General features: G+C 37.6%; 2 protein-coding genes across 17 annotated transcripts in view; one reads left to right on the top strand and one right to left on the bottom strand.

Moving 5' to 3' along the window:
- Positions 1–9,400, top strand: part of SULF2 (sulfatase 2) — a 174,820-nt gene extending 165,420 nt beyond the window's left edge. For 5 of the 6 annotated variants that reach the window (XM_067307538.1, XM_067307536.1, XM_067307537.1 and 2 more), the window contains exons 15-22: positions 1,155–1,249; positions 3,466–3,525; positions 3,949–4,118; positions 4,685–4,827; positions 5,548–5,671; positions 7,015–7,045; positions 7,339–7,395; positions 8,539–9,400. In XM_067307538.1, coding sequence (XP_067163639.1) covers positions 1,155–1,249; positions 3,466–3,525; positions 3,949–4,118; positions 4,685–4,827; positions 5,548–5,671; positions 7,015–7,045; positions 7,339–7,395; positions 8,539–8,569 — 711 coding nt within the window. In that variant the 3' untranslated portion in view covers positions 8,570–9,400. The remainder of the gene's footprint in view (positions 1–1,154; positions 1,250–3,465; positions 3,526–3,948; positions 4,119–4,684; positions 4,828–5,547; positions 5,672–7,014; positions 7,046–7,338; positions 7,396–8,538) is intronic. The other variant, XM_013961814.2, reaches the window with a different exon arrangement.
- A 1,791-nt stretch (positions 9,401–11,191) lies between these two features.
- NCOA3 (nuclear receptor coactivator 3) overlaps positions 11,192–25,232 on the bottom strand; it is a 100,099-nt gene continuing 86,058 nt past the window's right edge. For 8 of the 11 annotated variants that reach the window (XM_067307526.1, XM_067307529.1, XM_067307525.1 and 5 more), the window contains 11 exons: positions 24,278–24,413; positions 22,937–23,125; positions 22,189–22,428; positions 20,461–20,587; positions 19,791–19,962; positions 18,707–19,003; positions 17,336–17,440; positions 16,640–16,865; positions 16,247–16,421; positions 15,513–15,654; positions 11,192–14,453 (listed from right to left, as the gene is read on the bottom strand). In XM_067307526.1, coding sequence (XP_067163627.1) covers positions 14,442–14,453; positions 15,513–15,654; positions 16,247–16,421; positions 16,640–16,865; positions 17,336–17,440; positions 18,707–19,003; positions 19,791–19,962; positions 20,461–20,587; positions 22,189–22,428; positions 22,937–23,125; positions 24,278–24,413 — 1,821 coding nt within the window. In that variant the 3' untranslated portion in view covers positions 11,192–14,441. The remainder of the gene's footprint in view (positions 14,454–15,512; positions 15,655–16,246; positions 16,422–16,639; positions 16,866–17,335; positions 17,441–18,706; positions 19,004–19,790; positions 19,963–20,460; positions 20,588–22,188; positions 22,429–22,936; positions 23,126–24,277; positions 24,414–25,232) is intronic. The other 3 variants (XM_067307532.1, XM_067307533.1, XM_067307535.1) reach the window with 3 other exon arrangements.

Genomic DNA, 25,232 nt, shown 5'->3' with positions numbered 1-25,232 from the left:
CTGAAACACTTTACATTTAATGGTGGAACAAATGCCAAAGCAGAGCATGAAGAAAGGACCTCCTCTTTTTCTCGTAGCAAATCACATGAATTCACAGCACAGTCGTATGTGAGAACTTATTGGCCTTTACAGTACGGATTGGCACATAACAAGGCAGATATTGAAAAACTTATTAGCTCTGCTAGCATTTAAGAAAAGGGAACTCAAACATCTTCAATATCACCATGCTGTTCCAGCTCTTTTATTCTTCAGAAGATGTAGGCTATATGGAGTGGCAAAGAAAATGAGAGCTCACTTCTGTCCTTTTGTGCTCCTGCGTTAGGGTCGTAGGGTTGGATTCTCTTTGTATTTTTCTTGAACTCTGTTCTCTGTCTATTTGTCAGTCGTGCGTGTCCGTTAGTTTTACAGTCACTGACATCTTACGGTAGCTCGGCAGTGACTTCTTTGTTCAGACTGGGTGACTTCGTTTTTTTCTGCTGTATAAAGAACCAAGGTGGAAGCCTGGAATGTGCGTTTGAGTGCAGATGGGCTAGACTGACTATGAGCTAGACTGAACAAAAGCAGGTGTTTGACTTGCTGAAGTAGGGGTCAAAAATAAACAATGTGGGTAGCACAATTAAATTAATGGCTTATCCATATCCTGTATGGCCAGATGTTGCTAAAGACTGTCATGTAAAATGATGGAAACTTGCCACTTTTGAAGAGGGGACTTGAGCACCTTCTCCCTAGTCCCTTTTCAGGTTTGTAACAGGCCGAACTTTAAGGGCTTTGGTTTCCTTTGGGTAACCTCTCTCCCTTTGCAAATATCCTGAATTGTGCAAGAAGAAAAATCACCGTGAAACTGTAGCGTTTGTCTACCTAAAGCCGTATGTCCTCCCTGCCCTCTCCCCCAGCACCACATTCTGCTTTCACCTTGTGTAATCAAAGCAGGCAAACTCTGCCAAAAAAGGTTTTCTCCTGGCTGTAATTTCCTCTAGAGATTTCCTGTGTTTTGTCTTTGTGAAAACAGATCATGTGAAAATGCTTGCTAGTGGTGGGAGTCATGGAAGGTGGTGAAAAGGAAGCATTTGATAGCAGTGGAATGGACTGGAGAGGGTTAGAACAAGGCTAAATCATACTCCATTTTTTTAATGCATATCTTTACCTTTTTTTAGATTGAAACTTTGCAAAATAAAATAAAAAACCTGAGGGAGGTGAGAGGTCATCTAAAGAAGAAGAGACCTGAAGAATGTGACTGCCACAAGATAAGGTATTTCTTGTGTACTTCTGAGTAATTGTAATATGCAACTGTAGCTGATTTATATCTTCACAGATCAGAATCTGTTTAAGTATTAGTCTGCTTATATTCTGTCTCTGTTAGGCAGGAAAATAAGCTGGGTATGTTTCATCTGCTAACGCTGCCTGGGAGAGCTGGACTGCTGTAGAGGTACAAGACACATTTTCTGGCCAGGCAACAGTTTAATTGCCTCTGTGTCAAGTGGTGATGGTGTAAGAGGTCTAACTAGCACCAAGGCTTTTAAGCCACTTTGCTAGTTAACGCTGTTGTACTGAAGCTGCTGCTATTAGATACCAGCAATTAATGTTTTAATCTGCAGGCTTTTTTCTTAAAACTTGCTGTCCACAAGGGCGAATTATCAGTGTGCTGCAGTATTACACGAAGCTCTTTTAATAGTAGTGTGTAAACTATGTGGACTAATAGAGTGATCGGGTAAGAGAAATTCTTCCCATCCCATTTTTTCAAGGCCAGAATGTATCGCCTCATAACATAGTCACAGAAATAAAATATTTAGCAGTTGTGCCAGGAGGGGAAAGCAGGTATTTATCAGTCAGTGCAGAGTAACTGTAATTCTGTAATCATCACTGACTTCAGTGCACCAGATCTTTTTTTCCTAATGCAGATGACTTGTGAATTTTAAATGCAATAGAGAATATCAAAATAGTGATTGTGTATCAAGGGTCTCTGTACAGTTGGTTTCTCATATAGTCAAATATTTGCAAAATGGCTGTAAAATGGGTCTGTAGATTGTATGGAAAGAAGGCTCAAACACACCCGAAACCTTCTGGGGCAAGGAAGCTCTTGCTCAACAAATAAGCACATCAGAAAATCTTTCAAAATCAAACATTAACACAAATAGAATTTGCCTCAGAGAAAGTTGCTCAGAAATAACAATTTCAAAGAGCCAGGAGCGGCTGTGATCATAGAGCCATTCCTGAGGCTGCTGTGAGCCAGATGGCACCGGGAGCACAGCAGCCACAGCAACAGTAGTTGTACATGTATCGCAAAAAAAGATGGCATGAAACAATGTACTTGAAGGCACAAGACATATCTTGAGCTAAAGCAGCTTTACTCACCGGCCTCTGTGAGAGCGTGTGGCTGGTACTTCTCTGTCTCGCTGTATAACGGAATGCGTTTTTGAGCATTCCACTGAACACAGTATTTAGGGTTAGTTAATGAAATACCCAGTCTCTGTGGAAGATAAAAATTGACTGAATTTAAGTTCTTTAATAATCTTATTTTGTTAATTTGGTTTAGGGATTTAATTTATTACAGCTCTTCATAATTTGAAATATATTTGTTTATTGGTTTTGAAGAGACTTTTAGGCCGACATCTAACTGAATTCTGATGTGCTCTTTAGAAGATAACATTTATTGAACTTAATTTATCTTTGCTTATTTGTGTGGCTAATAAGTATAGTGAACATTATCAGTCAGCAAAATATTGCCATTGACTAGGCCTCTTTTGATTTTTGCTTTAACTTTGCAAATTATACAGAAAGGCATCTCTGCAAAATCTTGAATAGCATTAACTTTTGTAATGGGAGCAAAAGTGTTTCTGGAGACAGATCTAAAACAGTTCACCCACCTAGCTAGAACATAGTATGTATTCGCATACATCCTATATATCTCAGAATGTATTATACACGACTACTGCTGGGACAGGTCCATGCATCTTGTTTCAGTTTTCCTGAAACTTCCAGCTAGTAACAATGGAGAGAAAAAAAACTACGCAGTATAACGGATAGTTTAAATTACTTCATTCTTTCATTTAGAAGGAAAACAGCAGGATAAGCTTGTCATCTTGTTATCTGTCTGAACAAATTAGTGAATATTCAGTGGAAGGTATTATGTAATACATTTATAAATCTATTGATTTTATCTGCCCAGTGTAGGGAAACAAGAGCTAACGATAACTAAAATAGAGAATTGTAGCTGAAACCGTCTTTGGATGCATATTGTAATACAGTATTAGACCAGCAGAGGACACTATGCACACACGAGCTGAAGAGGCAGGAGGCACACAAGGCTCAGAAGCGCATGACCTTGCACACCCTGAATGAGTAAATCAAAGGAAGAAGTGACACTGGATTAAATCTGCTTCAAATACAGAGCGAAAGTGTGGTATAAACAGGAGCAATTGTCTTTCTGCTGTTCATCAACAATGCTTTCTTTTTTTCCCCCCCCAGTTACCATTCAAAACACAAAAGCAAACTGAGGCACAGAGGATCTCATCTGCATCCTTTCAAGTAAGTGAAGGCACGCTCCCTTGAAAGAGGAGATGCAAAGATGTAAACATTTGGTCCATGCACACAAGTTACGACCTAAGCAAAGGCAGTAATAGCTCATTCATCCTGTACTAAAAAGAAACCAGGCACCTGGGAAAGGAACCAAGCTCTTATAAGCAAAGCTTGTAAATTCTGGAAGTCAAGTTGCTAGTTTGGGAAAGGTTACATCAGAGACTTCAGACAAACCCCTTTGGCTTCATTTCCTTTCAGTACCATGGAATTGCAAAGAGTCATCTCAGGAGCCATCTGGAAAAGAGGCCATTTATTTAAAAAACACCAATTATTTCTTTCCCTAAAAGCAGCTTATTTGATTAGCTGCTTATTTCTTTTAGGTATGTACAAGTATAACAGAGTCTGCATGACCCTAATGTTTCATGTGTGCAGGAAAGCACTCCAGGAGAAGGACAGGCTGTGGCTGCTTAGAGAACAGAGGCGGAAGAAGAAACTGCGCAAACTGCTTAAGAGAATAAAAAACAACGACACGTGCAGCATGCCTGGTCTGACCTGCTTCACCCACGACAACCAGCACTGGCAAACTGCCCCCCTGTGGACACGTAAGGATACTCTAAACTAAGTAATAGGTGGGTGCAAGGTACTGGCTGAGCTGGCCTAGGATTCTGGGTTACTAGCAGTAACGTTATCACTAGGTATGTAGCCAAAGCCACACAATCTTCCTCATGCTAAATAATCCGTGTTTCAGTGTTGGCATTATGGTTTCACCCTACGAAAGGCAGGGGGGTTAAAGAAAACCAGACTGCACATAAAAGCCAGCAGATGTTAGACAGCAGTCCCAACTGTGGCACAACACGTGCTTTTCTGTCTCCCCACACTATAGTGGTTATAATAGAGCCTCCTACTATGTGTCTTATCTCACCTACAGCTGGAGGGTTCCCACATGGAATAAAGAGGGAAAAGCGACTAGCCCAGCCTGTATATAGTTAGCTGTGTCCTGAGGCTGGGGTAGGCATAGAAGAGGAGAAGCTAGTGCCAGAAGGCAGTCTCCGCCGAGAGCTCAGGGATAAGACAGTAATTGTCTGTGGATAAAGCGATATACTTTACAGTGCCTAACAACAGCAACATACATCTTACGTCTTTACGACACCTGAACTTTAATTTGCAGTGGGCCCTTTCTGTGCCTGTACCAGTGCCAACAACAACACATACTGGTGTTTGAGGACAATCAACGAGACCCACAACTTCCTGTTTTGTGAATTTGCTACTGGGTTTTTGGAGTATTTTGATCTCAATACCGATCCATACCAGGTACTTGATCATAAAACAGCTCTGGAAATATCAAAACATTAACAATCTAACATGTTTCTGCAATAAGAATTTATTTCGAGTTGCTGAATATGCATTTGCTAGAAGTTTTTGTAGCACAAACAAAAAACTACATATTGACTTAATGGGGATGCACAGATTGATCCCAGTTCAAGAAAGATAAGTCTCTCAAAAAACAATTAAAAAAGAATGAAAAAAAAAAAAAGAGCAGACCAGAACCAGACATTTTAAATGTTGCAGGACTCTTGCGTTCTTCTGTCTGTAGTGGCTGTCACTGACGGTACTGTTCAACTACAGTCACAACCTGAGCGAGCACCATGTAATTCCCCAAACCTTTGTCACAGACGTATAAACCTAGCAGTCTGCACCCGGGCAGCTTACCTTGCTTTGAAAACGTTTTTTCTGTGTTGCCTATTTCTGACTTTGGAGAAGACTGATAAAACCTTGAGGGTCCTGGCTGCCCACTGAGATGAGTCCTAAGATTACAAACTATAGTCTATAAGTAGCACAGCACATCAGTGTTGTTTATTGATGATGTATTAAAACAGAGCAGTAGTGGTGCAAGCTGTAGATGAGTCATAAATCATTTAACATGTTTTGCCTTCTTTCCTGTTGGAAAAAAAAATATGTATTCCATATGTGGACGTTACTAAACCACGTAACAATCTCTGTTCGCTAACAAGAACTGCTATTTATTGCCAGCTAATTAATGCAGTGAATACGCTAGATAGAGACGTTCTCAATCAACTGCACATCCAGCTCATGGAACTGAGAAGCTGCAAAGGATATAAACAATGCAACCCGAGAACTAGGAACATGGATCTGGGTAAGTGCCTTCCCACTATGCTCAAAAACTCCCTCAAAAGAAATGGGTCTCTTGCTTGCCCAGAGGAAATTTGTATCAGTTCTTTAGCAATGTCCTGTTGAGGCTGATGGCTGCTTGTTCAGCTTTTTGGTTTTGTTCAATGTGTTAAGTATCAGTTTCTGGAAACATTAACTAAGTAGTATATTGAAGTGTAATGCGAGGGTGTGGTGGGGCAGGGGGATATGAGGGAGGAACAAAACTGATTAAAGGGTGAAAGAATACAGTAACACAAAATACAGTTCGTAGACTCATGGCATAATTCAAGCTAGCAGGCACCTCTGGAGAGCATCTTGTCCAACCCCCTGCTCAAAGCAGGGTCGGCTATGAGAGTCAGGCCAGGTTGCTCAGGTCTTTATCCAGTGGGGTCTTGAAAACCTCCAAGCGTGGAGACTGCGTAACCTCTCTGGGCAATAAGTTTATCATCAGTTTAGTTTTAGCATTCACATTCCAACTGAAGGCATAATTTTTAGAAACATTTATTTTAGAGACAGTGCAGTCCATGCAGCCTTGTGGTGAACTGGCTTAAAAATAACTTTAACTACAAAAAGGAGGTTATTTTTTAAGCTGATCATTTTTCCTCAATCTGTTTTAATGCGAGGTCACTGTAACGTAACAGCACATCTGAGGAGGAGGCAGGCTACGTTATGCTGCTAAAAGATGTGCTCTCGTAACGATGGCTTTAAATTCCAAGCAGCAAATGGGTCTTTATTCTTGGTCTAGATTAGCTTTGTCATTTTCTATCCCATAAATTATCTCTTGGTCTACTCAGTGAATCCTGGTTATATTTGTGATCTTTTTATGTTTAAGACAGCAAACAGAAAGCTACAACTTCCTTTGGAACCGAGATCTATGTCATCTTAATTGTGCTAAGGGGAGATAAGAAACACAATTTTAGAAGACACAGCCCTTAGAGCTTGAAGCCCCCTAATCCCAGAATAAAGTGCTGTTATCTACCTCAGTCCCCCAAAGCCCAAAATATTATTTTAGGCCTTATCCAGTACATGCACCATAGAGATGTGCATTTTGAAATCCACTAGTTTTTGCATTTACGTTCACCACTGAAGATCATTTCCAGGAAAGTTTAAAAGACACCTATCCCAAATTACAACCTATTTTACCTAGATAAGGAATTAAGTACAAAAATAACAGTTCTAGTGAACACATATGCAAGCATTTATCATGACAATACAAGTTATCTGTTTATATTTTAAAGTAAGTCTTACTTTTTAAAAATTGTACCTTACCTGATACCTTATTCTATTGCAGGCAATGCTTAGTAACATTGTTAATTTTTCCTTACCTAGGGCTTAAAGATGGAAGCTACGAGCAATACAGGTATATTTAAAAAAAGAAAAATGTTATTTTTTAGTACCACCTTCATGCTTAGGAGTTATGTGGGGTTGGGAACCAAGTGGACAGAAACTGCCTGGAACTGCATTTGCAAGAACTTTGCATCCTGATTACTTTGGAACACTCTAGCTATTCCTATTTCAATGTTACAGCACGTTTTAATCTTTTTCGTCAAAATTAAGGCTAAACTCCTCTCCTTTCCCATCTTTCAGACTGTAGTGCTGGTGGTTTTCTTGGTGATGGTTAACTTTTTTCTCCTTTTGCTGCTTGAAAATTAGGCAGTTTCAGCGTCGAAAGTGGCCAGATGTGAAGAGACCATCATCTTCCAAGTCGCTGTGAGTTGGGAGCAGTTCATGAAAAGCATTAGCTTTTACTTACCTTTTTTTCCCTAACGTTTCTTTTTTGCATGCAGCACCTTTTTAACATGATCACCTATTCTCATGGAATGCTTAAGTGGGAAGTCCTCTAAATTTTGCAAGAAATAAGATACTGCCATCATTATAGACTACTACTGCTGTACAAAACCTCTTAGTACATACCTTCTGGGATTCTGGGAGCATTAAGGTCAGGGCAGCTTCACACTGAAGCAAAGGTGACCTCTCACTAGAAACAACTGACTATGCTTAACTGCCATTAAAAAATAGAAACTGCCTTTAAAAATTAGATGCAATTATGTTGGTGTTGTCTAAATTTAAACTTGCAGAATCTCTCTAGCTGTCACACCAGCCAGAAGTAACAAAACTGTGGTTAGAAGTGTCATTTTCTCAAAGCAGAGAGCAGCATGTGTTTCCTTGTTACTTATCCCACCATAGCCTCCTATGTTGTGAGCAAAGAAGGCAAGCTAGAACATAAAGGAGACTTCTTTGTACATAGACAGATCTGTACATTTGGGGTGATTCTGACATTATACTACAATCCAGATTTGCTTATTGCTTATTTTACTGCCCTTTAAAACTTGGAAGATATTCTTAATTAGTGTAGTACTGTCAATTCTCAACTTGCCAGAACCCAAAGGTGAGATACAAATTTAAAGATATCGTGACGCTTAAAACAGTATGGGTTCTTGGGCTGCCTTTGACTTGCCAACTACCCTCTGTTTCTGAATCGCCTCTTTTTAAGAGAGTTGAGACACTCTCAAATTCTGTAGTGAAAAAATATGTACAAGTACCTTCATGGGTACAGTCTGGCATTCTCCAAGAGCTCCTCCAAGAGGAGTTGCTCATTTAGTTGTAAGATTTTTTATTTCTAGTTGAAGCGATACCTTCAGAACTCAGATGGAGCTACAATTAATGAGATAGATACAAATTTTGTACAGGTTAAAGTTTCAAACGTAGTTGATTATGATACACATGCTATATTTTTGAAACATTGTGGAGCATCTGTAATTGTTTTTTTCCTGCATGGAACTATTAGAAGTATATGTTCAACTACTTCCTATTAGCATGTTATACACTAAGTCATATTTGTTTTATTTAAAGAGGACAACTGTGGGAAGGATGGGAGGGCTAATCTCCCCCAACTGCTGGACCTCAGTGAAGATATGAACTGGCCAGAACTTGAATCCATGTACAGACTAAATGAAAACGTGTATGATTTCAGAAAGAATTATAATGTTAGCCTGGAGGACTGGATGAACTTTTGAAGCTCAAATAGATAGAATGTTTGCACTGTTCAGTGAATTAAATAGATACAGTGAAATTTTGGGAACTGCTGTCAGGAATACAGGTCTCTGAAATCCACTATTGTACCTGCTTTTTGCTTTGGATTATACCTCACCTGCTTCACAAGGCATTTCACAAGAAGTCACCACTAACACTGTTCCAGGAGTTGACATAACGGGAAATGCAGCTGCATCCCAAAGAGGATCGCCATCCCAGTGGGCAAAGCAGACAACGACATTTCCGTGGGAGGAGACTTAAGACGCTTTTCGGTTCAGCTATATCTTCAAATGTCATGAGAAAAACATCAAAGCCAAGTACAACTGTAAAGCAAGATTTAGAAAACATGGACACTTCTGCTTCTAACTGGGGTGTTGGTAATGGTGGAAAAGAACTATTAAGAGATTCAGGAATTCAAGTGAGCAGCACTGAATAGTTTCAACATTGTGATATTTCTCAAATTTCCTCTGAGGATATGTTGTAGTTCAATGTCTACTTGTCCGTCCTATTGACACCTCTAGGAACTCTAGAGAAAATCTTGACTAACAGGAAGCCAGATTTCGGGGAGGGGGATTATGTACATATTGATCGATATACTGTTTGAAAATAAACTCCTTCAGGTTGTGAAGAATTTTGTTAATAAAAAGTGTGGAATGTCCACATACCATTTCTCAAAATGTTACTTAATGTCACATAGTACATTTCAGAATTCATCCATTTTTAAAAGTACTGAAATTTTCAGTAAATGTACGTCTTAAATTTTAATGAAATCAGATTTGTATTAAGTCTTTTTATGTGGTAATATTATATTGTATGTTCAAAACCAAAACAATTCCTTTGAGAAAGCAACATTTGCTTAGTAGTGTAACTTTTATCTTTATTTTTAAAAGAGGCAGCTCCAACAAGTTCAATACTCTTGTGGCCAATAAAATATAATAGTATAGTTCAGTCTACAGAAAAGTAGATCTTCTGAATAAGAGTTATTGTAGGTAAAGACTGAAAAACACCGTTCTACTAAAGCAGCACAGCATGCAGAGTCTATTTGAGTATTTCCCCTAAAGAGAAGGTTATTAAACACATTGTAGTACAGGCACTAACGGTGAGATCTCTGTATTTATAAATTTTTTCCGTGTTACTAGGCCACCTGTGAGGAGGCCCACGCCAGAGGGAGCTCACAGGACACTCTGTCAAGTTACTATTTTTCCTTGCAGTAGCCTGCGACTTTAGTAGCAATCTTCTCTACTGTGGCTTGGGAGATGTACCTGCATTTTACGAAGTATTTAAAATAGAAGACTCGACCAACTGTGGCCTTTACTCTTAACACTAAGAGGTACATTTTGTCAAAACATAAACTTAACTTACACTTCTAGAAACACAGAGTAAAAAATACAGCAAGGAAATGATTTTGATACCCCCTTCTGCTTTTGCACATTAGGAAACTCAAGTGGAATTACTCAACTGGGGATAGAGATCTCTGGTTCCACGTACCCATACACAAAAAATACACCTGAATGTACAAACCAAGCAAAAAACCCTCTCAAAAGGTGGCACTGGGGTCTTTTATTGTATGTGTTATAGTAAAACTAGGCTTGAGCTTGTATTTGTATCACACATAAATGAGTCAAATATACTTTCCAAAATTTTCTTGACAGTTTTTTTTTTTTTTAAATCACAGAAATAATATCTGACTGTGTTTCCTAATCTAACCATAGCTTCTGTTTATAACCTGTTACAGATTTAATGGTTCCTCAGCAAAGAAACATCTGCTAGATGATGAAAGCCTGGATCAATACAAAGTAAAACAAACAAACAAAAAAAAGTTTTCATATAGAAAACATTTTTAGAAACACATTTTTACTGCTTGCCAGAGAAAAGTATTCGCTGTCTACCATTACCAATCATCAGTATGCAGACAGAATACCAGATAGATTTAAAAAAAAATTTTTTTTTTTTTTTGACTTACCTTTCTCTGTGTTCAGTCTAAAATTTTTGCCAGGGGAGGGTGTGAATAGCAGAATCCTGCATGGCCCCTGTTACTGCTCCTGTTGCCTATCAGTCAGAAGCACGACGAGTTACTGTGCCCCTTTATACACAGGCAAAATATTGAGCTGCTGGGCTATGTTATACAAGAAGAAACTTATTTTATGAAAGGTAGGTTGTTGCCAAGTTAGATGGAAAAGCTACCACTCTGCCTTCCCGCTCTGCATAAGAGTGCTGTTTAAGGCTGAAAAAGACATTAATCCCATTCAGTGTACACACAGCGTTAGTTGTTAAATGTCTCACAGGTGGAAGGTCCAAGTCATTACGCTCTCAGCTTTTACAGCCAACTAGGAAAAAAAAATCATTTGCTATACATAGCTTTGCTCAGTCACAGCTACAGCATTTTTGTAATAGTACAGGATTGTCTCTGACCTTTCCAGATAGTTATCAGCCTTAAAATACTAGACAGCTATTACACTCTGTCACCAAGTGCTGATTTTAAATAGAAACCTTTATTTACATTATTATTAACATCCAAACACAAAAATCAGAAGAGCAGTAATACCTTACAACCAGCTCTTAGAAATCAGTCCCCATGGTTTTCTGTTTTGCAAAATAAAGATACAGATATTCCAAGCAAAACTTAATGTAAACTACACTTAAATGCAATTCTCAATACTGTATGCCTTCTCCTGAGATTTTTTTTTAAATATTGCTCTCAGAATTACACGGTTTCATACTTGCTGTAGCATTCGATCACCTGGTAGTCTGCACGTAAATTCTAAAATAAAATGTGCGCTAACTGGTAAAACATTCAAATAGTTTTGTCTTATAACTGAAAAATGGTCCTGATTTCCTAACTTTAAAAGCATAACTTTAGGACAAGATTGGATAAAAATACTATATGTGAATTTTATAAAAACATGGTTTCTGCGATCAAAAGAATAATAAAGACGTAGCAAAACTATGTTCAGTGTGCAACTGTGATCAGAGGTGGTTGTACTAGCTAACTGGTCTCTTACTGCTGAGAAAGGTTACACAGGCGCTTTTTTCTTTCTTTTTTTTCCCCTTTTTTTTTTTTTAAGAAACATTCAGAAAACTCTGTTGCTGTAGAATCAAAACAGAGTTGGTGGAGATACTAAATGCCAACAGATTTCAAGGAAAGTTTTATTTACTGCAGTAGATAGATAAACTTTTCAAACTAGATGTAATATTTAGGATCAGTGTTGCCAAGAAAGATTTCATCAATGCACTTTAAAAAGGCCTTCCCCCCCGCCCCCCCTTAATCAAGTTTAAACTAAAATTCTTTGGATTCAGCAAAAAAGTAGGTACTGGAAAGCTCCGACATTCTAAATACAGGTGAGAAAGTGATGATCCTTTATGGCATCAGTCAGTTATAGAGGTGTATAAATAGAATCCCTCATTGAAAAATAGTTTAAAGGGCACAACGTATAAAGTAGCATATAGTCTACGAGCTCACCTAATGAAAGCAATCAGGGTTTGTAGCTTCCATCAATATAATGAACAACTACAAACTATAAAGATTGTTCCACTCTGATTTAATGTAAAAAAACAAGGGATTGTTGCCTTTCAACTTAAGTGGGCAGCACTTACTCAACCAATAGGTGTGTTCTAAGACATAAGAAAGGAGATAAAGTTCCTTAGGCTTTTAAAAGTTTAGCATTAAAAAGCACACATGAATTGGACTGAAGGTTTCAAGTAAATGCTATCACCTAATTTATACACTCAGTACTAATTGCAAAGATGGGGTTGCATAAAGTAGACTGAGACTGAATCTACATTCCCTTTGGAAGGCAACTGGCTGGATGCTAAGGATGACGTTTGTAAGACCTTTTCTAGTGAAAATTATTTCTATTAAAATGGAAGATCATTGAATATTCTGAAAAATAAAACCACCTCATGCTTACAGTACCAGAAAAAGCAATCAAGAACAGAGGTTTTTTTCTTTACTCACTTGGGAGAAGTCAGCTTTCCATTACACAGTGAACAAGAGAACTAGAGCACCACACACCGTCAACATTTCTGGGTCACCCCTTAGGGAAGTTTCAAGGTTTAACTCGCTGCAACTGCCTGAAACTGGAAAAACTGCCATAGGATCTTCATTTTAGGGAACCAAAACAGAGAAATAAAACATCTATCAGCAAGCAGTATGAATAATTTTGTAACCAAATGTAAATACTGATACGAGAGAAACCTGCTTAGGAAATACATTCATTACTATTAGAACAATCCAATGAGGTGCAGACATTTGGTTAAACTGTGACTCGATAACCTACAAGATTTCTGGATGTCATGTAACAACAAATATTTTGCAACAGACAAACTTCTTCTGAAGAACATTTAGAGTTCATTAACATTGACCAAAAAAGACATAATCCAAATTCATCAACTGAAAAGGCAATGTATAAGCTATGACCATCAGGACAAGTCATAACATTTTACAATGCAGAGCCTTTTTGTGAAATTGCCTTATGTAAAAAGAAATGTAACAAAGTGCTCACAGGTGGAGAAAGCATTTAACAACTGGTCTTTTATAAAAAGCTATATGTTAAAGATGTAAAAATAAATGACGTGTCAAAGACCAAAGGAGAGAAAGACGTGGGCCAAAGTCACCCAGCTTCAAAGACATTAAATTTAATTAAACAAAAAAAAGTTTTCTATTTGGACCTCAACTACACTTAGTTTACAGAAATCAACTTTGTTAAATATTTAGCTTCACAAACTCTGCAAAAATGAGTTAGTGATCTACAAAAGTCATATATATAATACAATATCTTAAAGATCATATTTACAAAATTTATTCACAAAAAGACTGCAAAATTCTGATTCAGACAGCAGTGCCTGGCCTTGAGTTTTCTGAAGTTTATTTTAAAAAAGATGAAAGATTATTGCTCTAATTTCCAAACACAGAAAACATTACATTATGCAGTCTTTTCAAATAATTCTAAAGAGATTGTATTTGAGAAGGAACATGAGTACACCCTACCTTCATATTAAGTCCTTATCAAAGATATTGCATTAATCCATTATATAATCTTTTATAAAGTGCACTCAGCTGCACATCAATATGTAAATATTAGTCACAATTGTGTTTAAATAATTTAAATTTATTATCCTCTCTTTTTTACCCCTTGACATCAATGGACAGGATTCTGGAATAGTATGTGCCAATTCATTTTGCACTGCTACTTTGCTTGGGAAATCCTGACTCTTGGGGGTAAGAGATTAAAAGCAGCATTTATATTTAGGAATTCATATAAAAGAGTCAAGGCTAGGAACTACATTCTCTGTCAGATATTCTTACTAGAGAAATCAGAAAATTCTTATCACCATGACTTCTCCAGGCACTTTTGTCTGCCTGTAGTTAAAGGGCTTTGGATAGCTACAGCAAACAGACATGGTATACAAGGAGTCTACCCATCGTATTTACTAAAATGCTATTGCCAAATTCACATTTCTAGAGGCAGAGCGCCAAAAATATTTATGACCTTTTTTTGTACAACATAATACACAGTAATACAGACTGCTTCTATGAAAAAAGTTTTTTTGATTTTTTTTTCTTCTGAATGAAGTAACTTAGGACATCATGGTGATTAGCTGGAAAAATCACTTATTTCCATAAGGCCAGTACTAGTTGCCATGAAGAATGCGCAGCTTTCCTTTGTAACACTAGTGCACCATTAACAGAGCGCATTCTTGTTTGGAGATCATGGGTTTAGGTGTCAGCAGTATTTCTGTTAAAGAAAAGAAGAAAGCATCATCAGAGAAAATAAAAACCTTTGCTGAAAAACTGTCCAACGTTGCTTTCTGAAGAGGAAAGTACTGTCAAGTCAAGTTCTAAGCAGAAAAATAGAAGTTTAGTGCTCCTTCTTGAAGATGAATTTATAGAAAATAAATGCTATCCCAGAGCTGCTTAAAGGTGGTATTTGGTTATCTTCACAGTATGATGTGTGCTTTTGGAAAATCTGACATTTCACCTTCCTTTAGTCCTCTTTATAAGACTTGTGTAATGCTTGCTTTTGCCCAGTCCTCCACAACCTTGCTTGTCCCCCAAAAGTCCTCAGATTTTTTTCACTAGTTTCTTAGGAACCTTAGACAACATTTTGTGAGGTACTGGTGACTTGAGTATATTTAGTTTATCTGAATATTGTTTTGCTCTACCTTTGGTATTTTGTGGAAAGATTACAACAAAAATATATTTGGAATTTCAGCTTTCTTTACATTGTCTGTTACTAACTCACTTTCCCCTTAAACAATAGGCCTAAACTTTCCATAGCTGCTTGCTATGCATCCACAAGGTATACGCATAAGGATAATTATCATCACTAGCTTCTGCCAGAAGGACACTGTTACAGGGATTCTTGGTCTGACTCACTGTTATACGTAATCTTTTACATCTCCTGCAGATACTTTTCACAGTCTTTGTGTTTTGTTTTCTGGGGTTTCTCCAGGCTCAGAAGTATTTAAGCATCCCTTATGGTTTTAAGCCTTGATCCTGTGATACTTGAAAGTCAACAGCTAATCATAGCACACTGCTTAGGTCCATCATGGATTTGGTTTAAATATCAACAAGAATAAGGTATCTCTTGGGACATACAAAAGGTAGCTCCACAGATGTAATTACAAACAGGGTAACTGAGAACAGGATTGTGCCAGAAGAACAGCCTGAAGCAAATTGTACTCAGTGTCAAATGAGTCAATAGATCTCTTCATCCAGACCTTGAAGGATGATAGACTTGTTGAATCTTTATGATTTTGTCTAATGACAGAATTAATCATTATATACAATTTACCTGGTCTGGACCCATAGGCATCCCTGACATAGGCATGGTGTTCATGTTCATCTGTCCAATATGGCCACTGCTGCCATTCATGTGCATCATACTGTAAGTCGCAGGATTACCTTGATGGCTAAACTGCTGCTGTGGAAAGGAACTGAAGCACAAAAGGACAGACAGAATTACCTCCAAGAAGTCTACTCAATGATATATTGCCTTCCCTGCACCAGCTGTGACACACGAGAGAAAAACTACATAATCACCAGTAGCATAAAACTATTTACATTTACTTTTTTCCACCTATTGTCTTTTTAATGTTTAAAAAAAAAAGTTACCCTCTCAAAAGGAATTTTGAATTTTTACATACATCATACAGAAATATGTATATGCATTTCCTATTGTAACCCTTTTGGAGGCTTCAATTAAGACTGTACTGCACATTGTAATACTATTTTGAATTTTTATCTTTCTCCCAAGTTATTTTTTTAATAGTCAAAGACTAAACGTTGTTTCTGGTTACAATGATTGCAGTGGTCCAATATAAATAACTGGAGCTAGGCATAAGATGCATTTAATCACAGTCTGTTTCCTAAACCAGAGCAGATCAAGGACAATACAGACATTAGAGATAAAATCTATTTTTTCCTCTTTGAAATACTTTTCTTCCTACAAGCTGTTTAACATGGCTTTTGCTTTCAGGCAAAATGAAAGAGAATCTTTGAGTCATAGGTTATAGTTATAATGTTTACCTGCTCCTGGCCATGCTTCCCGACGGCCAGCCCTTCATCTCAGGAGACTGGTACATTGTGGCTGTCTGAGGATGCTGCATCATAGGATTTTGGGAGGCTCCAATTCTTGATGACATCATTGGGTTGGGAGGGCTTGATACCCTACTAAATGCAGGATCAGGTTGTTGGCTTAGTCCTTACAAGACAAAGAGCAGACAGGCAATATACTTCGGTTAGCATGGCCAAGCATTTTTAGTTTATCTTCTTGCAAAGAAAGGAGGGGGGAAAAGTCATCTTTTTGTACAAGTATTTTCCATGCTTCACAATGATCAATATTTAGGTAGTTGAGATTGATAATAAATGAAGAAAGAGAAAAGACAAGAGAGAAAAAAAGCAACATGTTAGCACTAGTACCATAATTAGGTGGATAGGGGAATTGCTGGGGAGGAACTTGAGCCATTGGAGGGCCCGTCAAAGCACCATCCATGCTTCCTGAGGCAGTCACATTTGGTGGTGGACTGAAAGCCTGAGGTTGCTGTTGCTGCTGCATCATCATTGCCATCCTCTGTTGTCTAAAATGATGACTTATTAGCTCCCTGTTACGCTGAGCCACCATTTGAGCATTAAGAAAACCTTGCTGCTATCCCCCAAAGAAAAAAAAAATCATATTAGAAAACATTTTTATTAATAAAGTCATGACAGAATCAATTAAATCTCAAACACTTTCTAACTCTAAGACCCAGCACAATCATTACCAGAACAGAAAGTAAAGAAAATCCACAGCCAGTACAAGAACCATTAAAATATCAGACAAGGGTTTTCATTAAGTTGTCACTAGTGCTAAACAGATGAGGCAGCAGACTACCTAGCATACCCTACATGGAAAAGACTATTAGCACACTGTATCAACAGCAGGGCCTAACAAGCAGATTCCTCTGAAATCTCATGAATAGAAGAGGTTTAAAATTTTTGTTTGGTTGTTTTACAGGGGAAAAACATGAATATACACTGTGGAAACATGAAAGGCAGCCTAAATTCTAAGCAGACTTGCAAAAGATGTCTCTATTTAAAAACTACTGTTTAAGAAAGGTTAGTGTCCTAATTACTTACCTGTGATCCCACCTGTGGCTGCATAACTGGTCTCATCACTGAGGTATTGCCACTGCCTGGGTTTTCCATTTTCATTTCAAGCGCTTGACGGGTCTGATTCATAAACTTAGAAAAAGACATTTTAGCACTATTACCTTGAAAATATCAGTATCTAAAAAAAGTAGTGGCAAGTCCTCAGAAAAATTCTTTATAAACCCCTTGAATCTATAAAGTACAATGACTCATTCTTCCCTGTTTGATGTACCCAAAGTACCCAACTATTAGTTGGCAAGCTCAAACACACACAAAAAGAAAACCCCTCCAAATAGTCTAGTACTAACTGGCTTTTCTTCTTTTTTCTTTTCTTTTCTTTTTTTTTTTTGGAACTTAAAACTTTTTAAGAATATATAGCAGACCAACTCTTGTGCCAAATCATATTTGGGGCAGAAGGAATAACCACAGACTACAGCTTTGTTTAAAATAATAAACTTCTGTCTCCTTCCCTCTTTGTCATAATACCACAAAACCACATAGGTTGAACTCGTGTCACTGAACAGCCAAGACAGAACACACTATTTCTTAAGCATTAAATGTTGCCATTCCACGTTACACAGCATCATCTTAGTTTTCTGCGGTTTACCTATGAATTTTCTATTATCCAAAACTTGGTCATGTCCTAGTGTATTTCAGAATGGCCACAGCATTTCCTTTCATTAGCCAGTATTTTCCATATTAAACATGTATTCTGCATTCTCCACTGACATCATGATTCTATTCTACTGGAGTATATTTTCACAAGGGGAAATTAATGTTGAAATCATGCAGCAACAGATAATTTTTTTAAGCAGTGCTTTCAAGACAGTGTTAAGATCTTTGTGGCTTTATGCACTGTCTCCTTCCATCCGAAGAACGTAGCTAAAATGAGATCAAATTAATAAAGCAAAAGCAAAGCAATATTTCAGTAAACACAAATGGTTATTTAGAGAACACAATCAAAAGAATCAATTTGCAGAAAAAATGTAACTGCCTATTTAATGGTCCCACTCGGTGAGATTCGGAAGAAGGACAAAATCTTAACAAAGATAAGGAGATCATGCAGAGCTATTTAGTACAGGATTACTTTTTAAATAGCAATAATGCCCTGTCCTGCAGGAACTAATCCAATCGGTAACTAAGGAAGCTGATGAAGGAACAACACTTGTCCTAATAAAGGTTCTTTCACTTCTATAGTAATAGACGGTCAATGTGAAAAGCACTGTTAAAATGAATGGCCCGTCCACTCGATCACCAGCTGTAATGTCAATTCCCATTTCTTCAACCAATAAAATACTCTGCGTACCTCCTTCTGTTCTGAAACAAGACAAAACTGTAAAAGCAGGACCAAAAGATTACCTGCTGCCCCTGAAGCCTCTGCTGGAGCTGCATTCGGAGCTGTTTTGGTGTATTGGTTCGAGGTCTCATCACATTTGCTCTAGGATGCATACTTTGAAGTGGAAAATTGCTTTGTTGGCTCATCTGATTCATCACTGAATTAAAGGATGGCTGTTGTCCCTGAATGTTACTAAAACCTCCTGGCATTGCTGCCCCTTGCCCCTGATAGGGCTGACCATATAACGAAGACTTCTGGTCAATCATAACTGCAGATTCCTGACCTTGGAATGAATCTTGCTTCGGTTCCAGAGCTTGCCCCTTCAACAGATATAAAGATACTGCTAGTGAAGACACTGGGGTTCACTGTTCTTTTAGTAGGAAGTGCTAAAGAAACAATTGAACTAACACAGAGTGCTAAGACTAATAGTTTCTTGAGTAGAAAGCTGTACAGATAATTACTACTAGGTCTGTCTCCAGAAAAAAGAAATGGCAGAAGTCATGATAAAACATAATTATTTATCTTTAAATCAGTTTTGTTGCATACTGATTACATGAACAGACTAGTATCATTGTTTAAGTTCTTTTTCACTTTTAAACTGCAGTTTGTACAAATGACAGTGTGGTTTTGTGTTTTCCAGTAAATTCCAAATTATCGAATGGAATTTCTTTTTCCTACTTGTTAGCCAAGCAAATTCAAGCTGGAATTGGAGGGGACAGAGGTGTCACCCTGGCTAACACATTACTGCCAGTAATATATTTCACACCATATTTCTGCTGATAATAGATATACTAAAGAAAACCAACTCATTCTCTGCTGATAGAATTACAATGATTTATGCCTCCCCCAAATTATATACCAAGGCATTTTCTATAAACATAGGAAAGAAGATGTCATTTTATTTTTTCATAATGCACAAGAAGTTTAATCAATACTGAACTCCGATGAATATCGTTACTCAAAGCAGATTCTTCCAAAGGCAGGTTTTGGAAAATGGAAGCAACGAAGTGAGGAGATGCAAATGAGCGAGAAGGCTCTCTTCATTTTCAAGTACCAAGATAATACAGGTTGTTGAAAAATAAATGGCCAAAATCTCTGAGTACTCACTTGGTTTACAAGATCAGGAATTCCTAATGCTCTGTCGATTTCTTCCAGACTGGTGACGTCTGTGTTACTTAGCAATGTGTGCAGCTGATCTAAAAGTGCCCTTTCGTCACTCTGTCCTTCCACATTTGGTGCTGGACATAAAAGGTCATCCAAAGAGCTTCTAACTAATTGTCTATAAATACAAAAAAAAATTACAGCCATTATGGACTATAAAGACAGGTATATAGTTTTATATCGCATACTGACCTGAAAGATTATAACCACCCAGAAGACTGAAGTAAGACCTCAAGCCTCAAGTCCCAAATTTAGGTCCCGAAACGTCCACTCAACTACCATCTAACCTTCAATGCACCTAAATTCTGCTTTTCCTGTTTCCAATTAAACTTCTCCTGGCATCTAAAGTTTAGCTTGTGCACATGCGAGAGAGAGATAATTTAAGGCTTTCCCATCTCACTTTCCCTCCCAACTCAAGCATAGTTTGATTTTGTTAGCAATGTTTTTTGTGGAGCTGGGTTAAAAGAGATGCAGTGTCACATGATGACAGAACAGCAACAGAAACAGACTATGATCCAACCCCTTACACCCACTGTATATGCTACATTGATTTTTCCACGTATTAAACAGTGAACAGTTGTATTTAAACTTATCTTAAAACTATCCTCATTTCTACCTGTTTTGTGAACCCCGAGATGCTTGCTCCATGGACAGCATGTTATCAGGCCATGATCCTGGCTGGTTAGACGGTCCTGGCTGTCCATAAGGATTCCCACCCATACCAATGTTAATCTCATTCGGCCCTGTGAAGTAAAAGGTTTGTTTTTTAAAAAACAAAAGGTGGCACCTTGCTCTTGAGTGTTCACACAAAGCATTATGGATGATTATACAAACCATCAAATAGCTTCAAGAGCTTTCCAGTAGCATGTTTTAAATTGCATACATACATAAATTCACACTCAGCTTATTTCAGAAATATAGACCACAGATTTTGAATACAACAGTGATCTAAAGCTGTTGCCCTATTAGAACAGAATTGCTATTACTAATCTTTAAATCCCTAAAATAGGAACTTGACAAACGCAGTAACTTTACACCATCACAAATGAGTTTTCTGGCCAATGAAATCTGGATCCTAGCAAATATGCATTGTCACAGTGACGTTAACAGTGTTTGGCATTTTAAATTCTGAAGCAGATTGAAAAATCAAATGAAACAGAAGTTACATGACAATGATTTTCAGTGTGTGGCTCTTCTGCCTGTTCACCCCTTCCTGATGCTCTCCCTAAAAAGCCTCCAGGGCTCAGGAGAAGACCTGAGGTAGCCAGGGATCACATCACCCATTATTACCTGCTGCAGAGAGCCAGCACTACACAGTGTGTGCCATCCCATTACTTCCCAGTATCTGTAGGAATCGCCTATCAGTAACGATTTCCAAGAAGCTACTGAGGAACTGTAATTCAGTTCAGGACTGCATAATTTTTTTTCCAGATTTAGCCTTACATCCACACGTCAATTTGAAACAGCAAGTCCGTGTAAGGGCACACCTGGTAACAGCCCCATAGAGCTCCAGGATGAAGACGGAGCAAAGGAGTGCCAGGGTGTTTCTCGGCCCTAGGGGCACGTGAATCTTTGGACCTGCTGATATTGTTACATTAGTCAAGACAATTTCAGCTCTAGGCTAAATCTTTGTTAGAGATATAGAACAGAAAAAAACACAGGCTTCTCAAAATTAGAACTTTGAGACGTTCTTTACATTTCGGGCATGTAGCTTGGTTTCTCCAAGCAAATACAAATACGTAAAAAGAACCTGTATTTGCAATGTGGCTTTACACAAAGTTTGAACACTGCCTGTGACAAGAGTTCTGAAACACTTACTAAAAAGCTTTAAAAACCTGATTACCAAAACGTTAACTTCAAAAAGTAATTTAGTTTAAAGATTATTAAACAAATTAGATATCAGGTAAAATGAATTAAATAAATCACAATACTAGTCTCTCCTCATATAATCCTAGATGGAATTTAGTTCCTGGAATTCAGCAGAGAAGTACTGCACTTGAGAACTAGAAATACACTGGAACTATCCAAAAAAATCTGGAGATTTGGCATGAATTATCTGTGTATGAAACACACTGATACCACCAAACAGCAAGAACAGCAGTAAGGCATCAAATAACACCATTCCTTGATATAATGCGATCATTTGTTATTAAGCTTACACTGCATCTCACAGTCTAATTGGCATGTGTCCCAGTCAGGGGAGAATACCAGTCTTCACCTCTGGAGCCTAGTCTGGGATGCAGAGCTAGCGTCCTACCAAAACTGAAAAGATTCTTATAATGAATGCTTACCGAGGAACTAACAAGGTTGCATTAAGTGGTACAATATAATACGAAGAACTTACTCATGTGAATCATTTGCTGTTGTAGCATTGGTCTTGTACCAGGGACGCTATTAGAACGAATGGGCAACCCAGCCATAGAAGCCCCCACGGTGGCTCTGGGAAGGGAGGCATTAAACTCGGGTCCTGGTCTCAACATCGAAGCAGAGCTTGTTGGCTCCAATCTGTTAACCTTTGAGTTTGGCAGACCCCAGTCTCCTGAGGGATGCTGATTCATAGCAACAGTTCGGTTGGGTCCACTTGCTATAATGAAGAGCAGAGAAGATAATGATTTCTCATATAGAATACAATACATATTTTGGTTTTAGAATTATTATGTTTTTTTTTCTTTTACCAACAACTGCCAATGACAGAGCAATTCACTGAATTCCTGCAAAAGCAAGTAAAGCTTACCATATCAAGCTTTATATCATCCAAAGAGCACATTCATCTAAATACATTTAAAAATATTAATGACTGACTGCCATCTTCACCTGTTCTTGTTTCTATATAATAAAAGCATAGGTTAAAGTCAGAACTCGTAACAGTCAAAAAAAATTTAACTACTAAACAAAAGTAAAGTCCTGGGAATACACACAGATAGTAAATGGCTATTTTCTTATAATTTTAGCTGGTAATAATAATTAAGGTATTCAGGTGCTGATAATATTCTTTAAGATTTCTTCTGACAAGAATTCACTTTATAATCTTGCAACATTTTTTACATTAAAGCATTTTCTTTCTGAGATCTATCTGTACACAATCAACAGACCCAGATTTGCTCCGAAATTTTCCTGGTTTTCGATCATTCTTGGACTTCCACCCATCAAGTTTTGCTTCTGTAACATGGAGAAGGCATTGACGCTCCTCACTGGAGGGCTAGAACCCACAGGGCTATCTAAAGACATGGCTCTGCTGAAAGGCGGGCGGGTAGGCTGCACGGCCTGGGGACTTCTCATACCTGTTAAAGAATTAAAAGATGCTCGCAACTGCACATTTTAAACGTAAAAACAGAAAGTACTATTCATGGTTTACATAAATTTGATCTATTTAGAAGCACACATATTTCACCTTTAACAGGCCAGGAACAGTTATTCTGTTTATGTTCTCACTACTTCAGTGGCATTTTGAGTACATACTTAACACTTTTCACTGGCAAAGCCAAATGCAATTCCTTTGGCCCTACACATAGAAAGGCTCATTTTAAGTTAAGTTTGATAATGATCCATGTTTAACATTTTGAAATACCCTAGTATTACAATCTTATTAATACACATGAGTGGACTGCCCAGCATTTGGATATCTCTGACATGGAGGCAGAGACAAGTCAAATGGTGCTCGGCTTGAACCAGGTTGGATCCAGAAGCAATATGTTCCTGAACACTTTGTACCACGTGAACTAATTATCTTAGAGATCACTGGGCTCCAGAGCCAACAGCGTCACTGGTCTTATATGTTCTTGTAGCTGAATTAACATTTTGCATTATCCATGTTTCACCTTCCTAAGGTTAACTCAGCAACCTATTGCCACATATAACCAAGAGAGGACCACTATTATAAAAGTCAGTGACTACTGTAATCATGCTGGTCCATTAGTGAGTCTATCTTTCTCTCCTGCTCAGCTTCCTACTAAGGAAGGTCATTCCTTTCAATGTAGAGGAGGATTATTGATTAGATTTTACAAGCCACAAGATGCTTTCATGTAGAATAAGCAGGAAATCAAAAGCTTGCCACTAATCCCATGTTCTTTCCCTAGTCATCTGCAAGGAATAAAATTCTCTATTTCAATTTACAACTGCCAAAATGTTTTTCCTGATGCCTTTGGTGACACTGTAGAAAATCCATGTTGGACAAACCCAGAAGAAACCATAAAATGAGGGAGTTAACTTTATTTAGGGTGTGTATAGTAGATAAATGCTGCCAACATTGCCCTTCAAACTAATAATACAATAGCCTACGGAAGCATGATTAGCCTTTTACATTATATTTGCCCTTGAAGATATATGAAATCAAAAAAGTATTCTCTAAGAATTTGAGCATGCATTATGTTTACATCAGGTAAGAAAAAAACACTAATTTTAAAACCAAAGTGATATTAAATTAAACTCCTTACTCAGTGCGGCAGTTCCTTGAAATAATGCTTGTTTTGTTCCAAGGCTATTCCCATTTGCAGACATAGCATTATTGTAAAAATCTGAACTAGTCAAATCACCTAGAATTGCATCCAAATTATCCAAGTCTCCACTCATCTGAAAAAGAAACAATAAAATACCAAGGTTATTTACTATCATATTGCCATCTGTCAGCTTTCATTTAGCTCCTTACTAATCTTAAAGGATATAACCAAGAGATAAATAGTTTAGTTCACCGATAATATCTGAGGCTTTCTCCTAATTTCCAAAGAATTTCGGATATCATTTAGCTACTTTTTAATAGGTATTCTGCCTGGCTAATTTTGAGAAAGAAGAATTTAAGGAGAAATTGGAGGTACTATACATAAATAGAAAGAAAATCACCTTTGAATATAAACATTTCAGGCATCACAAATTACAAAGATAAAACCACTAATGACAGCAAGCAACATCACGAATGTGTACTGTTTGGTAATAAATAATGTATCGGGCATTTATAAATATCTTAAATTGATCATTGCAAAACACAACAACATATGAAAAATACTCACAGACCTTTCTGGCCAATATGATCCCTAATTTTCTTTTAAAATTTGTCTTTAAATCAGATGCAGTTTTAACAGAATAAAAATTGCATAAATAATGGATTAATATCTTTGCACAGTAAGCTTCTCTGAATATGGGTCACAGTTCTCAGCAACAAGTAGTGGAACTACACACCTGTACTACTGCACAGTTGTTAACAACTTATTTCCTCAATGGTATTCAAAAAATGTTATGAAGTGTTTAATATATAGTCAGCTGTTAGCTAATATAAAAAGTTGTACAGTAAATTCATGTTTGCATAACTATTAGTGATTTGGGAAATCCAAGTTCTAAGCTATCAACGTGTTTTCAGTAAACTCTGCCCTACTGACCAGCATTATTTATGTCGAA

Source organism: Apteryx mantelli, chromosome 18, assembly GCF_036417845.1.
Source record: "Apteryx mantelli isolate bAptMan1 chromosome 18, bAptMan1.hap1, whole genome shotgun sequence".
Classification (NCBI taxonomy): Eukaryota; Metazoa; Chordata; class Aves; order Apterygiformes; family Apterygidae; genus Apteryx; species Apteryx mantelli.
This window is presented reverse-complemented; position numbering and strand designations above follow the sequence as displayed.